We start from the raw sequence: 18,286 nt of genomic DNA, 5'->3' as shown, positions 1-18,286 counted from the left end.
AAATAGAAGCAACTAGACCACTCCTTTTGTAGGTCAAAGCAAGAAACATATATGCTGCCATTACCAAAAAGATTTTTAAAAGTGTCCATTCATATTTGAGAGAGTTATGCACATAACATAGAGAGTTTTGTGCTAGAGGGTGTATTGGTCATTTATTGTTGTTACATGAATGTGTATAAATACATGCACACAAATCACATGGATATTTTAACATGTGTTTTTTTGTATATATACATGTCCATGAACATGCAATAACCCATATATATAAATATATATAGATATATACATGCATGTATACATATATGGTTTTAAATACTATGGGATGGGGCCATCCTAGTTTTTCCATAAGAACGAGATGCCTCGTGTACCACCACACAAGATGGTGGATGTCCCATCTCGGCCCATTCCCGACTATACTCTCCCAACACTCGACACAATGGATGCCTTACAATTCCACCGAAATTTAAGACCTTGCATACATATGTATGTACATAAACCATGGCATCAATGAAGTTAAGGGCTTGGTTTTTGCGACGTAGACCATACCATGATTCTTCGAGCCCTATCAAACAGATAAAAGCATCAAAGGATATTATTAGTCTCCATAGTTATTTAACAATCCAAATTGTTCTATATGGAGACTATATTTATTTGGTATTACTTGGGGATTCGGTCACCAAGTCACTTGATCCTTAAGTTACTGTATATATGTGTGTGTCTCAGTCTAAGTTACTTGGCCACCAAATCAGTGCTTAAGTTATTTGGCCATCAAGTTTATTTGACTCATAAATTACTTGGTCCTGAAGTAACTCTTTAAAAAGAAAAAATTGGTTACTTGGTCCTTAAGTTATCGTACATATACATGTATATAGTCTGGTTTAAATGATGGTCTTGAGTCATGGATTGTACATGAGCTTGTTATTGAGAAAGTGGTTTCTTTGGCTAGCTTTCCTATTATCCCTCTCTCTTTTCCCTCTATCTCACACTCTTTCTATTCCCCCTCCCTCTCTAGTGCCTTCTTAATCCCTCCCTCTCTTTCTTTGATCTCCCTCACTCTTTACACGCATCTACATTATAGCAAGCCATCCCCTAAGTGATCTTGCATCAATTTAGTACTAAAGCAAAACATCCTAGGCTACTCTTTGCCCTCTTCCCTTCCCTTCATTCTTTCACTCCATTCCTTTCTTTCCACCATGGTAACCAATGCCTTGAGCTTTAATTCAACGTTTGATGCTTCCGTTCAAGGAAGTCAATGCACCAAGCTATATGCCCAAAAGGATCTAACATATATCAAACTTCTATTGCATATCTATAGTAAACTATGCCCAACTTGGTGTCATCAATGGCTATTATGCATGCCAAATGTGATGCTTTGGTTCTTAGAACCTAGGTACCTAGAGCTCAGCTGATAAATAAAAGTGGGATCTCCCCCTACAAAATCAAACCCCTCCACCTCACGTTCAAATATCCCCTCCAACAATTTAAGCTTCAGTATCAAATAACTAGCAAATAACAGTTATAGATCTACCTTACAAGGATCTTATTTTGAGCGTTTATCAATTACATACCCTAGAAAGCCCTATCCCTCACATCAAGAGCTTGCAACTGACGGTGCACTGCATCTAGAGTATCAAATTGAGAAGACTCTAAGCTCTAAAGATCCTATATCATCACAATTTAATCAGTCCACTTGTTAGTTCCTACGTTACCTTTAAAAAAAATATTTCGTTACTTGGTCCTTAAGTTTTCGTAGACTATATACAATGTATGGAATAGTTAAAATGATGGGTTTGTGTCGTGTATTATACGTGAGTTTGTTGTTGAGAAAGTTGTTTCTTTGGCCAGCTTTGGTCCCTTATCCCTTTCCATTCTCTCTCGCACTCTTTATGCCCCTTCCCTATTTAATACCTTCTCCGGTATTTTTTCTCTCTCTGATATCCCTCACTTCTTAGGCCCATCTTAAAACCATAGCAGGCCATCTGTGTCCTAGATCAACATCACGAGCATACACATAGATAAATAAGAAATCCAAATGCACAATATACATGTATTTGGGTGTGTGTATACAGTTTTTATGTGCTAGTACTATCAAACTATGGATTATCAAAATAGGACACTACGTGGAGAGTGAAAGAATCACAAATCCATCCAGGCCAATATGACACTTGGAAACACAATGTGACAATGTGCTATGGGATAAAAAGAATGAAGAAGAATAGACATGAATCTTGGAATACTGATGAATAAAATGACCTATTCAGGAATGAGAATATGCCCCTTAAGGGCAATCTCGGAACAACTGAGGTATAAACAAATATCCATCCAATGAATGACTACAATCAATAGACACATCCCGGGAATTTAACTTTTCTCAGAAGTGTCATTAGACCTCCTGTAAAGAAGAAGACATTTACAACTAAATATAATTTTCCATTTAATCTCAAAATTGTCAAGAAATTATCTACCATTATAAAGAGCTAAAAGACTAGACCTCTAACCAGAAAGTCAATCACCTAACCAATATTTTATTATACTTAACAAGCTGATGCTTTATAAGATGCATTCCTCCATGGTCATGTGCTCCTTTAGTCCTTTTTCTCCATAATTGGAAGGATAAAAGTAGAAGTTATGTCCCTTGGAGGCATACTCAAGGACACATCACTAAGAAACCTTACGCATTCTGCACAACAATGTTCGACAACCTTTAATAGAATAACCAAGGGGAAATATAATCCTTAGTTGCCAAAAGTAGGAACGTATGCAGGAGTGAGTGCAATTACTTGTACAAGGAAGCTGATATTTAGAAACAATTTAAGCAAGAAAGTGCTTAGGAACTGAGTGTGGATTCAAGATTCTAAGAAGGTTCCGAAATGGATACATTACCCTAGGTAGAAGATTCCAAGTACTAAAATCTAGCCATTTTAACTCGAGTTCAAAATCTCTTAACCCTATGAATTACAATTCATACTAATAGAAAAACAATATTTTACTTACTAAGTGCCACATTGAACAATTAAGATGCGAGTATTTGCTGATATACAATAGAATTGGTCAAGTGCTCAATAACAGATGATTTCAAATGGGCTTGCAAGAAAGGTAAAATTTAAGGAGATATTTAAGAAGGTTACAATAGGGCTGTAACATGTAAAAGGATTCTATAGATAGCTCAACCTAAACCATTTATTAAGGTTAATCTAGTAAAATGCCTTATACGAAAAATCAGAATTCCTAATAAAATTCAAATTATGAATAGATTCATGTTCTCTCTAATGGTATAGTGATGAAAATGGGGACCAATAACCCACTAACCAGACCCAAAACGGACTCAAGATATAGGGCTTGGATTTAAAAAATAAGAACAATAAACTATTGGTTTGGGTTTGAGTCCCAAAATCAGATCTATAGTCGTAATGGGTCATGTTTGGTTAATGGGCAAAATCATATCTGAAACCAAAGCTGCTTATAAAATATATTCTTGTATTCTTATATAATAGGTTTAATATTTGTTTTGTCATTTATGCATGTCAATTGAAAAATAGTTCCCACCTCCATTTCTGTCACAAAAGTTTTAGGTACTTATTCCCTTTATCTTATGGTGAAGGCAATGGCAGCTACATCAATGAGTGTTGGGATGACATATGAGAAGACAACAGTCAATGGTGACACTGCTCACCCTTACTAGTATACCCTTAGCCCTTCTACCTTGCCTCACATCTAAAAAATAGGCTACTTAGGCCAACAAATACCAAAAAAACAACCTGGAACCCAATTAATATCTCATTAGTTTTGACTCTACTTTGGATATGGATGTAGGGTATAAAATGAGATTTGGTTTTAGATTTTGGAATTTAAGCACAATCTGCATTTTATTTGGATATAAAGGAGCCCAACCATTTTTGACACCCTTGCCATAGACATTCTTTTAAAACTTGAAATATTTTTGACCATGTCGAATATGTTAAATGCAAGTTTTGAAGTAAGTACAATAATTAATCAGAAGGTACAGTCCATCAACAATGGTGGTGTCCCAAGTTTAGTTGTCTGATGGATAATACTACTAATAACTAACAAATATTGTTTCCATGTTATCTAAAAACAAGTTTCTTCTTTGAAAAGAAAAAAAGAAGTCGGTTTTAAGGCCAGAATCAACTTGGTCTACTGGTCTTCTCAGAATCAACGAAACAGCACTTACCTTCCACGGCCACAGTGTAGTGATCGAGGTCTCTGCCATGGAAAAGAATGCAGAGAGACCCAACAGCACCGCCAAAATCAAGCCCTGCTCTTTAAACACTTGAAGAATCTGCAGCAGTTTCGGCCACAAACCACCAACAATCGTTCGCCCCGATCTCAAAACCCCAACCCCAGCACCCGCAACACCTTCCGCAGCCAGAACACTTTGGCACCTCACCACAAACAGCCCGCAGGCGATCGCAGCCACAACAAAACCGATTATGCGTCTCGCCTTCTGATCGATAGCAAACACCTCGCGTGCATCATTCTTCGAACAAGCCTCGGCACTCAAAATACTGGGCAAGTACGAACTATCGCATCCTTGAACTGATAGCGAAGGGAAACGCGGCGACAGAGTTCTGGCGGAGATCCGACCAGGGACTCTACGACTCCGATTGAATTCAGTCAAAAGCGAAGCTTTGTGGTGGCCGTATCCGAATCTTGCTGGTCGACCGAGAAACGAGGCTTTCAGCGCGAGATCCATGGAGGTCGGGGTGTTCATCGGAGGTCGGGAAGATCGGATCGAGAGAAAGAAGAGCGGCATCCTTCTAGGGTTTCCTCCGAAACCCTAGCAGTTGGGGACAGCCATTTGATTACTACCGTCGGCGACAGAGAGCGGCTCCTTTTTTTTATTATTATTTTTGGATTTTTTTTTTTTTTTGCATGAAAACCATTCTAACATCAAATTTTGTATGATTACTCTTCCAAAAATAATATTTATATGTATACCCTTATAAAATTCTATTATTGTACAAATATCCATAATATAATGATTGTTCTGATGGTATTAAAAAAAATCATATTTATATTAATTAAAAATAACATAAAATTTTAAAATTATGCTATTGTTTCTGTCTTCTTCTACTGCTATCAGATCATGATCTATTTGCATGTCTATTCATTAAGGATATTTTAGTTATTTTAATTTAAAACCGTTAATTTTTTAACGTCGTTGGGTAGCATAGGTACATATGCAAAAACAAAAATTAAAAAAGATTAAAATGACAAAATAAGTATTTTATAAGGGTATACATGCAAATATCAATTTTGAAAGGGTATTCATGCAAAATCCGATATTTAGGAGGGTATTCATGCAAAAAAATTCTTTATTTTTTTCTCAGATGACTTCTCAATATAATTTCTTTCAAATTTAGTCGACGGCTACGATGTCTGCATTAACTTTCTCGAGCCTCTCTTTAGAGTTTATGGACCTTCTAATCTAGGAATGAGTATAGTTTTCAATCCAGATATTTGTCCCTCCTCCTATCGGCAGGGCTGGGATATATTTTTTACGACCGAAATAACGGCCAGCAATAATCCCTAGCAACCCTTCCTAATCTCTCTCTTGAACAGAATGTTAGCTTTTAGAATGTTATATAATCATCATCACTATTTTGAATAATGTTACACAGAGATTTTTTATGTTATGGATGCCAAAAATTTGAAATAATATATGTTCTTCTATTTTTGTGGTCATTAAGTACTACATGAATGGTCATTATATAAAATTTGAGATGTTTCCTTGAACATTTTATTTATCAAATATTAATGTTTTGAGAAATAGAATTATTATTTTTTTGGTATTGATTATTATGTTTTGGTTTAGTGATAAATCACTAGCAATGCAACAATTATTATTCTAATCCTAACAATATATAAAAATCTTTTAATTTTTATATCTTCTACACTTTTATACCTTTATTTTTAAGCATCCATATACCCTTATTTTAAAATAAGGTGCAACATATCATCTTTGGTCTTTTCTTTCGCTCGCACTTTCCTTCCGTTGCCTAAAATTCCTATGCCACTTCTCACTTGCAAAATATGTTATGCTCTTGGATTTTGAACCTTGGGTGCTTGATGTAATTCCAACTTTAATTGACGATGTTTGCCTTTCTTTATATATGCTTACTTATTGTTCGATTCGGTCTTTTGCCTAAACGATAGACATAATTGAATCTCTCTGCTTTCATAGTGATCTAGTGGGATCACCAAACTCTATGTGGACCCTTATAATAGGGTCCAAAAGTGAGATCCGCCATATTGTGAAGCTAAATCATATGCCACAATTCAAGAAGTTTTAACATGCCCATACAATGTTTAATTTATGTGTTCTTTTTCTAGTGAAATTAAGTCACTTTTAAACCCTATGATGTGACGTTACCCCGTAAAGTGTTGAAGACAAGTAATTAGGGCCAAATTCCATCTTCTAGACCTTGAAATAGACCAAGCAAAGCAAAAAATTTTCTTTTTACGAGAAAGTTTGATTAAGTGTATCTCCCAAACTAAAAAGAATTAGACAAAATAGCTGAAGACAAAGTTGATATAAAAATCTAGATCTACCTTCTATGGGATTTAAACTTTTTTTGATTATTTTTACTAATTATGTCTATTTTAGCAAATCCATAACCTCTTTTAAGAACTCTTTAGCATTAATAAAAGATTTATTACTGGGTTTCAAGATTCATTTATGAAATAAAATAGGACCTAGACATATTTTAGACAATTTTTCTAATTTAAAATCTCTTTAAAAGATTTGTGTTTAGTAGGTTGAAGGAATTTCCAACTAATAGACGTTAAAGAAATTTAAGTTCAAAAACAAAGGTCCTCTTTCCAAGTAAAAAGAAGTGAAGTTAATTTGTGAAATGAACAAATTTGTTGAGGACAACATGCTTTGTACACCGGTTGTGTAGTAATGTTATAATAAATATATAGCCACCCAAGCTATGACCTACAACCCTATTACTGTATGGTCACTTGGGGTATTTTGAGACCAAAAAGTACTCTTATGCTAATTTGGTTTCTATCCTCGTAACTTTCAACTTGTGAAATTCTATTATTATCACTATCAGCATCATAAACTTTCATTTTTGTGAAACTGGAATATATGATTGCATAAGACTTGAGCAACCGCTCGATTTTTGCAAAGTTTAGTCTTAGGTTTTAGGCCCAACAAAAAGACTAAGCTTCAAAATTTAGGCTAGGTTTCGAATTAGGTTAGGCTCCTATGGGTCGAAAACTTATCTGTTAGGGAAATATGGATGGTGCAAGTATCCCCTAGAAGATTTTGTGTGCGCGCAGGTATGCCATTGCTATCAAACGGCCGAAAAGAGAAAGTAAAGTGATGTTAGCACAGGTTTTAGTATCTTGACCTTCAAAAACTTTCGTTATCATAATACTACCTACCTAGAAGAGGCGCGGGGCTATAAGTCTACACTACATCTACAAACAAACTATAGTTGAGCTAGGTAACTAAAGGCAAAAAATTTAAAAGATAAATGCAACGATAAATTAAGGTAAAGATAAAAATAACAACGTGCTATTTGATTAGCAAAGGGGTCCTTTTCTCCTTTTATTTGCATGAGATAAGCAGTATAATAACCACCTACATCCAATGCTAATCCGCGATCATACTTCACTTTCTTTGACAACTCTTGTTGGCCTAAAGGTTTGATTTTGATGAGTACAAAATATTTGAGTATAAGTCTACTAATCATGTGTTCTTAAAGTATTTAAGGTTGTGTGCAAGAAGTAAAAATGATTTCTAGGTGACTTGAGTGATTGGATAAGCAAATGAACCAAATTGCCCAAGTTGGAAAAGTATTTACAAGGCTTGTTGAAGTTCTACAATAAAAGAATCAACCCAAAGATGATAGAAGCCAATCCCCAAAGACCATAAGGTCAAATAGAGAAGCATTAAATTTCTAGGTGCAAGAAGTCGACCCAAGGACTAGTGGAGTCAACCCAAGGATCAATGGAGTCAATCCTAACTTTCCAAGAGTCAACCCCAACATGCTGGAGAGGACTGGCACAATTTCATGAGTCGACCCTAGTGGTACACAAGTTGGCCCCAAAATTGTTATAAAATAAAACAGGATGCAGTGAAAAATGGTCATTCCATAAGTCGACCCAAGCAGCACAAAAGTTGACCCTCTCCCGATCACGAGTTAACTCCAAGATTAGCCGAGTCGATCCTAAAATGGCTATAGGAGAAAGATAGAAAGCAGTGAAAAACAATCATTTTAGAAGTTGACCCAAGATCCCTACGAGTCATTGTAAGCCTTTTAAGAGTCAATACCAAAAGACTACAAGTCGACCCCTCTATGTGAAATAGTTCCCACAACTAGTTTCTTACAAGTGTAGAATGGGAAAGTTTCCTCTTTATCAGCTCTTTTCATTCTTCCAATGGCTAAAAACAGCTCTCCAACAACTTCTTGAAATATAAATGCATTTCAAACAAATTGGAGAAGCATTATTAAGAAAAAGAAAAAGAGATATTGAGGGATATCAAGTGATATTCAAGTACGTCCACTTGCTCTTAAACGATATTAATTGAGCATTCAAGCGAAACATCCAAGCATCAAAGAAGAGCATCCATAGCATTTAACTTAAGCTTCAATGACTTTTATTTTGTTCATTATAGAGCTGTATAGCTTTTCTGTTTCAATGATTGTCGAGGGTAAGTTTCAAGAGGCTTGAAACTTAGCGAAAGATCTATCCAAGCTTAAAATTGGACTGTAAAAGGGTAATCAAGCCTAGGAAAGTTTATGATTGGATTGGTTTTGGTTGATTTTTAGTGAAATCAACTGGGGTTTATTGTGAGCGTGGAAAAAATAATCAATCTGTAATCTTGAGATAGACTATAGTAAAATTTCCAACGAAAATGCCTTGAGGAGTAGACGTAAGTGCTGAGTTTGGCACCGAACCATGATAAAACTTGCTGCTTGATATGCTTATGATCTTTTGATCTTCTTCATTCTTTCATTTAATATCTTAGTTGTACATACATGTCACAGAACACTTCACTTGCAATTTAAAAGATTGTTTTCTGTTGTATATAGTTGTAAAATTTTTGAGAACACAATTCATTTCCCCTCTTAGGTTGCATCGCTAGGCAACAACTCTAACCACTAGGATTGCTGTTCTCCCACTCGTGAGCGAGTGAATCCAAAATATCAGTCCAATCAATTTAAAAAAATTCTTCAAAAATTTTGGTATTTAAAAATTATATTTTTCATCAAAATTTATCAAGATTATTCTAAATATAAAAATTCTAATTCAAATATCCTCAGAGGGTTGACCAAGTGAGCGTTTGGTCTGATCTAAGTAAAATTCATTGAATCATGCTTGAATTAGAGCAAGATGGTTCAACAAAGATCCGGACGATTAAATCTAACAATGTGTAGCAAGAGACAGGGTGGGGGCTGACATGCCTCCCGACGACCCTAGATCAGAATCCTTCACCTAGATCGATCCAGAAATCACTAAGAGTCGTACTTACAAGGTCCAATGAAAGCAGAGTTCATCTGATCATACTCACACTAGGATATAGGAGTTTCAATAGAGATCAGGATGACCAATTCTATAAAATTTTCGGAAAGGGCCAAGGTGGGGGCTGGCGTGCGGCCCACCGGCCTTGAATCAGGGCTCTTCACTAGGGTGGATCCAGAATCACGAAGAGAGGTGCCGTGCTAGATGTAACATCTCTAGAGAAAGTAAAGAGAGAAAGTCCAGTAGAGAGAAAAATGATGGAGAAGAGAGAGGAAGAGAGAAAACAAGCTTCTCTCTCTCTAACCAAGGAAGAGGAAGGGAAGGGGGTGGCTGCAAGTGGTGCCTGGGGTCAAGGATCCACGGTCAACGATAACAGGCGGCCGGTGGTGAGGAAAACCCCTCCTAAAATAGGGGTTCACCCTTCTTAACCCATGAAACCGAGACATTCTGACGATGGGAGCCCCAGCTACGATCGCAAACCATCGTGAGGATCCGAGCGAAGACCTCGGCAACAAGATACGACGGCGTTACCAGCCCAATAGAAGGAACAAAATTGAGAAATCCAAAGAAAATAGAGAAAAACAGAGCACCTGTTCTTCTCAGCCAAAATCCAACAATCACCGGCTGACACCGAGCTTCCAAAGGACCCAGAAGAAAGAGAGTGTGGGTGGCTCGAGGGAGACTGGTTCCTTACTTGGTTTCCGATGGTGACTGGCTGTGACAAGGGTGTGAACGGCTACTGTTAATCGGAGAGGGATTCGAGAAAATCTGGTGACAGGCTTCGATCGGAGGCCTAGATTCTCCAGTGGGATCGAAGAGAAGCTTAGGGAGCTCTAAGTAGAGGCGAAGGAGGCCGGAATCCACCTCGACATCGGATTCCTCCGGTGAAGTCAGAAGGAAGGAGACTCTCGATGTAGTCTTCTTTCTTTGTCACATGTATTGAGCACGTGCGGCCCCTTATTTTTCTTTTGGGCTGAAGCATGCTTCTGGGCTGGTCAATTGGACTTGACCCAACTCGATATCAAGCTTTAAAAAGGCCTCGGTATTACACCCTCTCTAGTTCATAGCCAACCCTATGATCATGCAGGCTCCCTGCTATGAATGACAAGCAGTCCCATGCAGGTATGTGGGATCGAAGCAATCATTAGGATCCATCCATGGTTGTGATATGTTGATTGGATCTCTCTAGTTAAATTAGAAGGCGAGAGTGAATAATCCAAGTTATCATCAAAAGCTCAGCCCTTCACTTTTTTATGGAAGAGTGCTGTTTTTTTTATTCAAAAGAAGCAAGCCATCATGTTCTCCCACCACTTTTCTCGATTAAGCTGATTAGGCATGGTTTATTATTAATGTGAGCACCCGTGTGGATATATATTTAGTTCCATATTAGTCATTCATCAGAAAAATCTTCAATACTTATACAAGACTAAAAAATTCAAAAAAATACTTTCCGGCTAGCTTTTTTGGATAAGGTTCTGTATTGTTACGAATGGTATGAGAGTGGACTCGACCATAAACTATATGGAGTAGGAGACACGGCAAACAGGCTCATTGAGGCTAACTATGGGCTGATTGTGATGCTTGTGATTAGATTTGAATGGACTTTGTTACGGGGGAACTTAGCCACCATGCCCCACGTGACCGGCACGCGCGCCCAGGAAGACTACGGCAGCTCCTTGATCCAGCAATCCGACCCCGAGTCGGACATCTTCGGCTCCGCAGCCCGACCCCGAGTCGGCAGCCCCTTGATCCAGCAATCCGACCCCGAGTCGGACATCTTCGTCTCCGCAGCCCGACCCCGAGTCGGCAGCCCCTTGATCCAGCAATCCGACCCCGAGTCGGACATCTTCGTCTCCGCAGCCCGACCCCGAGTCGGACATCTCTCGACAACGACAGGCTATTCCCCAGAGGCATGCCGCAGCCTCCTGCTCCACTACTCCCTGCAACGGTTGTATCTGGCGCTGCTCCACGATCCCCTGTAACAGCCGTACAAGGCGGAGCTCCACTACGCCCTGTCATGGCCGTACTCAGCGCTGCCCCACGACGCCCTGTAACGGCCGTGTCAGTGGCAGCTCCATCGTGCCCCACGATGACGAACCTCCCTGAAAGACCCCCCAGCCTGGTATATATGCGGCTGGGGGGAGGAGGGGGGGGTAAGCGAGAACTTCCAGAGCATTCTCATACTTGCTACTATTATCTCTCCTTCTCCTCCAATCTCCTCTGACTTGATCGTCGGAGGGCCCCCACTGCCCCAGTGGTGGTGCGAGGCTTGCTTGCAGGTTTTCCGGTGGAAGGTGGAGCGCAATCAACACCAACCAAGGCAACTCAAACGGAACCCCGTTCACACCGCTGTGCCAATCGTTCTCGGTTTGGACCACCAGCAACAGTTGGCGCTAGAAGGAGGGCCCGAATCTCAGAGCGATCGTAATGGCACGGCGAGGTGGTCGTGGAGCTTCCAATGCCTCCGGTCGCGGGGCCTCTCGCGCCTCCGGCCGGGAGGCCGCCGCGTCTCCAACACGTTCTCAGCAACACTCCACCGCTCCACCTCCCATTCAGATGGTCGAAGCCGCTCAGTTCGACCAGTTAGCCCAGCAGGTTCGCACCCTCGCGGAGGCAGTGCAGAACCTGCAGGGTGTGATGTCTCGGGCGCCGCAGCGGGCCCAGGAGCCGCTGCTCCCTGAGCGCTCACCTGTCCTCCTCAACCCGCGCTCCTTCCTCTCCCATGGGGAGGAGCGCCGGCGCGAGGAAGATTCTCGAGCACGGTCCATTCTGCCGGGACCTTCCCATCGGAGCTGCGCGGGGTACGAGAGGCGGGCCCGGGCGCGTTCCCAGACCCCCCAGTCCTCAAGGAACCCGCGCTCCAGTCGGTCCCCCTCTCGGTGCTCCTTGTCTCCCACCCATCGGTCGCGCTCCCTGAACCGGCGGGTGGACGATCTCCACCGACAACTCCAGGTCCTGAAGGGCCACTCCAAAGATCCCCTCGCCGACTTGGAGATCTCCTCCCAGCCGGCGCTTGCCTCGAGGATCCTGCGGACCCCGAATCCGCCGGGGTTTAAAATGCCGGCGATCGAGCCCTATGACGGGGCGGCGGACCCGCGGGATCACGTCGAGAGTTTCAGGACCCTTATGCTCCTCCACGGAGCATCAGATCCTCTCCTCTGCAAGGCCTTCCCGGCGACCCTCCGTGGCCCGGCAAGGGCGTGGTTCGCCGGCTTGGAGGCTAACTCAATCCAGTCCTTCGACCAGTTTACTCGCCTCTTCATCACCCATTTCGCCGTCAGTAGCCGGCGGCGACTGGTCTCCGACTCCCTCTTTGATGTCCGGCAAAACGAGGGAGAAAGCTTGCGGGATTATCTTACCCGCTTCAACAAGGCTACGCTGGAAGTCCGGAACCTGAGCCAGGAGGTGGCTCTTTCAGCCCTGAAGCGTGGCTTCCGAAAGGGCAGACTCACCTTCTCCCTGGACAAACGCCTGCCGCGGAGCTTCCCGGAGCTGTTGTCCCGGGCGAACCAGTATGCGGACGCCGAGGAGGCGGCCGCCCACCGGAGCAAGGAGGCCGCCGAGATCCCTCCAAAGCTCGGGAAGAAAAGGCGAAAAGAGGCACGCCAGAGGAGGTAGACAAGCTCTTGGAGGCAGGATTCATAAGGGAGGTCAGCTACCCCGAATGGCTAGCAAATGTCGTACTTGTCCGGAAGGCGAGCGGAAAGTAGAGGATGTGCGTCGACTACACCGACCTGAACAAGGCATGCCCCAAGGATAGCTTTCCGCTTCCGCGGATAGACCAACTGGTCGACGCGACTTCCGGATATCAGCTGCTGTCTTTCATGGACGCCTTCTCCGGCTACAACCAGATAATGATGGCTCCACAGGACGAGGAGAAAACTGCTTTTATAACAGACCGGGGGCTGTACTGTTACAAGGTAATGCCCTTCGGTCTGAAGAATGCTGGCGCCACTTACCAGCGCCTCGTCAACAAAATCTTCAAAGAGCAAATCGGCCGAAACATGGAGGTGTACGTGGACGATATGCTGGTGAAGAGCCGCCATGCAGACCAGCACATCGCGGATCTGGAGGAGACTTTCGCCACCTTGCGGAAGTTTCGCATGAAGCTGAACCCAGCGAAGTGCGCCTTTGGCGCTTCGGCCGGGAGGTTCCTCGGTTTCATTGTCAACCAGCGGGGGATCGAAGCCAATCCGGACAAAATCAAGGCCATCCAAGATATGTCCCCTCCGACCAAAGTGAAGGAGGTTCAGGAGCTCGCTGGGAGGGTCGCCGCGCTCGGACGATTTGTGGCAAAATCGGCCGAACGCTGCCAACCTTTCTTCAAGGTGTTGAAACGCCCGAAAGACTTCCTCTGGACGGCCGAATGTCAAGCAGCATTCGACCAGCTCAAGGAATACTTGGCGTCTCCTCCCCTGCTGTCCAAGCCGCAAGAAGGGGAGATGCTCTACCTCTATCTGGCGGTCTCCCCAACCGCAGTCAGTGCGGTACTGGTTCGGGAAGAGGCAAAGCTCCAGAAGCCTGTGTACTACATCAGCCGGGTCCTACGGGATGCCGAGACGCGGTATACGAAGGCTGAAAAGATCGCCTTCGCGCTGCTGACTGCGACCAGGAGGCTCGGCCCTCGGATGCCAGGCTAACCCGATGATCATCCCGGGAGCAGACTAGCCTGAAGCCCCGACCGGTCGCCTCGGCTTGCGCCAGCCTTGGCCGACCAACGAGCGGAATTTCCCGAGGCTCGGCCCTCGGATGCCAGGCTAACCCGATGATCATCCCGGGAGCAGACTAGCCTGAAGCCCCGACCGGTCGCCTCGGCTTAGCGCCAGCCTTGGCCGACCAACGAGCGAAATTTCCTGAGGCCTGACAACCCTCAGATGCCAGGCTAACCCGATGATCATCCCGGGAGCAGACTAGCCTGAAGCCCCGACCGGTCGCCTCGGCTTGCGCCAGCCTTGGCCGACCAACGAGCGGAATCTCCCGAGGCTCGGCCCTCGGATGCCAGGCTAACCCGATGATCATCCCGGGAGCAGACTAGCCTGAAGCCCCGACCGGTCGCCTCGGCTTGCGCCAGCCTTGGCCGACCAACGAGCGGAATCTCCCGAGGCTCGGCCCTCGGATGCCAGGCTAACCCGATGGTCATCCCGGGAGCAGACTAGCCTGAAGCCCCGACCGGTCGCCTCGGCTTGCGCCAGCCTTGGCCGACCAACGAGCGGAATTTTCCGAGGCTCGGCCCTCGGATGCCAGGCTAACCCGATGATCATCCCGGGAGCAGACTAGCCTGAAGCCCCGACCGGTCGCCTCGGCTTGCGCCAGCCTTGGCCGACCAACGAGCGGAATTTTCTGAGGCCTGACAACCCTCAGATGCCAGGCTAACCCGATGATCATCCCGGGAGCAGACTAGCCTGAAGCCCCGACCGGTCGCCTCGGCTTGCGCCAGCCTTGGCCGACCAACGAGCGGAATCTCCCGAGGCTCGGCCCTCGGATACCAGGCTAACCCGATGATCATCCCGGGAGCAGACTAGCCTGAAGCCCCGACCGGTCGCCTCGGCTTGCGCCAGCCTTGGCCGACCAACGAGCGGAATCTCCCGAGGCTCGGCCTTCGGATGCCAGGCTAACCCGATGGTCATCCCGGGAGCAGACTAGCCTGAAGCCTCGACCGGTCGCCTCGGCTTGCGCCAGCCTTGGCCGACCAACGAGCGGAATTTTCCGAGGCTCGGCCCTCGGATGCCAGGCTAACCCGATGATCATCCCGGGAGCAGACTAGCCTGAAGCCCCGACCGGTCGCCTCGGCTTGCGCCAGCCTTGGCCGACCAACGAGCGGAATTTCCTGAGGCCTGACAACCCTCAGATGCCAGGCTAACCCGATGATCATCCCGGGAGCAGACTAGCCTGAAGCCCCGACCGGTCGCCTCGGCTTGCGCCAGCCTTGGCCGACCAACGAGCGGAATCTCCCGAGGCTCGGCCCTCGGATGCCAGGCTAACCCGATGGTCATCCCGGGAGCAGACTAGCCTGAAGCCCCGACCGGTCGCCTCGGCTTGCGCCAGCCTTGGCCGACCAACGAGCGGAATCTCCCGAGGCTCGGCCCTCGGATGCCAGGCTAACCCGATGATCATCCCGGGAGCAGACTAGCCTGAAGCCCCGACCGGTCGCCTCGGCTTGCGCCAGCCTTGGCCGACCAACGAGCGGAATTTTCTGAGGCCTGACAACCCTCAGATGCCAGGCTAACCCGATGATCATCCCGGGAGCAGACTAGCCTGAAGCCCCGACCGGTCGCCTCGGCTTGCGCCAGCCTTGGCCGACCAACGAGCGGAATCTCCCGAGGCTCGGCCCTCGGATGCCAGGCTAACCCGATGATCATCCCGGGAGCAGACTAGCCTGAAGCCCCGACCGGTCGCCTCGGCTTGCGCCAGCCTTGGCCGACCAACGAGCGGAATTTCCTGAGGCCTAACCCTCGGATGCCTGGCTTAGCGCCGGAAGAAATTTCCTGAGGCCTAACCCTCGGATGCCTGGCCTAGCGCCAGAAGAATTTCCTGAGGCCTAACCCTCGGATGCCTGGCTGAGCGCCGGAAGAAGTTCCTGAGGCCTAACCCTCGGATGCCTGGCTTAGCGCCGGAAGAAGTTCCTGAGGCCTAACCCTCGGATGCCTGGCTTAGCGCCGGAAGAAGTTCTTGAGGCCTAACCCTCGGATGCCTGGCTTAGCACCGGAAGAATTCCCTGAGGCCTAACCCTCGGATGCCTGGCTTAGCGCCGGAAGAAGTTCCTGAGGCCTAACCCTCGGATGCCTGGCCTAGCGCCAGAAGAATTTCCTGAGGCCTAACCCTCGGATGCCTGGCTTAGCGCCGGAAGAAGTTCCTGAGGCCTAACCCTCGGATGCCTGGCTTAGCGCCGGAAGAAGTTCCTGAGGCCTAACCCTCGGGTGCCTGGCTTAGCGCTGGAAGAATTCCCTGAGGCCTAACCCTCAGATACCTGGCCTAGCGCCAGAAGAATTTCAAGAGTCGGGAGTCAGCGAGACGCTACCAAGAGTTAAAAAGAAGAAGGACGAAAGTGAAATGAAGAAACTCTATTTGCATTAACTTTCATTGTTTCAGGGCCGAGACCCATACAACTTGGCAAAACGCCAACACACAAAGAAAAGAACAAAAATACAGAAGGTCAGCTTGGAGGAACCCCCGGGTCGGGAACGCCGGGCACGTCCGCAGGGGGTAGGGAGGCGGTTGGAGAATCAGCAGGCAATGGCGCCGGAGAGGAGTCTAGAAGAGAGATCCCACTCAGGTCAATTTCGGGGTACTTAGCCGACACCCTTGTCAGGCCTTCCTCGAAGCCTAAGATAAAGGAGTCGGACCCCGCGTCCGACATGTCACGGACGAACTCGTCAGACTGACGATAGGCCTGTACCGCCTCCGACATATCACGGGTGAACTCGGCGGACTGACGATAGGCCTGTACCGCCAGACGCCCGATTTCCGCGCTCTTCTCGGCCAGCGCCGCCTCTGCTCGCTCCGTAATCTGAGCTTTTGCCTCCATGACCTTCGCCACAATCCGGTCGTCCGCCTCGGAGGAGATCCTCAGCAGATCAGCCCGAGCCTCCTTGTGCTTCGCCTCGGCAGCAATGCGGGCAGCCTCGGCCTCCTCCAAGCGCGAACGAAGCTCCTGGTCGCTCGCGCCCCAAAGGCGAATCGACGCCATTAAGGAAGGATGTCCGCCGAAATCCTCAGACTGCCAGGTCAGCAACAACCGCCATACGCCATAAAGAAGGCGGGGAGCTCGAAGCGCGCGCGTCTCTCCGAGGGATGGCGGCAATCTCGAAGCATCACTCCCTTCACCCGTTCCCCTTCTGGTTCCGGGCTCGGAAGTGGGGGGCTACTGTTACGGGGGAACTTAGCCACCATGCCCCACGTGACCGGCACGCGCGCCCAGGAAGACTACGGCAGCTCCTTGATCCAGCAATCCGACCCCGAGTCGGACATCTTCGGCTCCGCAGCCCGACCCCGAGTCGGCAGCCCCTTGATCCAGCAATCCGACCCCGAGTCGGACATCTTCGTCTCCGCAGCCCGACCCCGAGTCGGCAGCCCCTTGATCCAGCAATCCGACCCCGAGTCGGACATCTTCGTCTCCGCAGCCCGACCCCGAGTCGGACATCTCTCGACAACGACAGACTATTCCCCAGAGGCACGCCGCAGCCTCCTGCTCCACTACTCCCTGCAACGGTTGTATCTGGCGCTGCTCCACGATCCCCTGTAACAGCCGTACAAGGCGGAGCTCCACTACGCCCTGTCATGGCCGTACCCAGCGCTGCCCCACGACGCCCTGTAACGGCCGTGTCAGTGGCAGCTCCATCGTGCCCCACGATGACGAACCCCCCTGAAAGACCCCCCAGCCTGGTATATATGCGGCTGGGGGGAGGAGGGGGGGGATAAGCGAGAACTTCCAGAACATTCTCTTACTTGCTACTATTATCTCTCCTTCTCCTCCAATCTCCTCTGACTTGATCGTCGGAGGGCCCCCACTGTCCCAGTGGTGGTGCGAGGCTTGCTTGCAGGTTTCCCGGTGGAAGGTGGAGCGCAATCAACACCAACCAAGGCAACTCAAACGGAACTCCGTTCACACCGCTGTGCCAATCGTTCTCGGTTTGGACCACCAGCAACAGACTTGAATCCTTAACCTGATGAGAATGTTAGGGTTTAAACTAGAGAGTATGTAAGCATTCCGCGGGCGTGTGTTTAGTTCCACAGGTTATTCGTGAGAAAAATCTTGGATACTTATACAAGACTAAGAAATTCAAAA

The 18,286-nt window shown here is 46.6% G+C and overlaps 1 protein-coding gene across 1 annotated transcript in view; it reads right to left on the bottom strand.

Annotated features, from left to right (window-relative positions):
• Positions 1-4,845, bottom strand: part of LOC103700867 (putative DUF21 domain-containing protein At3g13070, chloroplastic) — a 33,089-nt gene extending 28,244 nt beyond the window's left edge. The window contains exon 1 of the mRNA XM_008782763.3: positions 4,193-4,845. Coding sequence (XP_008780985.2) covers positions 4,193-4,774 — 582 coding nt within the window. The 5' untranslated portion in view covers positions 4,775-4,845. The remainder of the gene's footprint in view (positions 1-4,192) is intronic.
• Between the last annotated feature and the right edge of the window lie 13,441 nt (positions 4,846-18,286).

The sequence above is a fragment of the Phoenix dactylifera genome, chromosome 16, assembly GCF_009389715.1.
Source record: "Phoenix dactylifera cultivar Barhee BC4 chromosome 16, palm_55x_up_171113_PBpolish2nd_filt_p, whole genome shotgun sequence".
Taxonomy (NCBI): Eukaryota; Viridiplantae; Streptophyta; class Magnoliopsida; order Arecales; family Arecaceae; genus Phoenix; species Phoenix dactylifera.
Note: the sequence above shows the minus strand (reverse complement) of the source record. Positions and strands in the feature narration are given on the sequence as shown.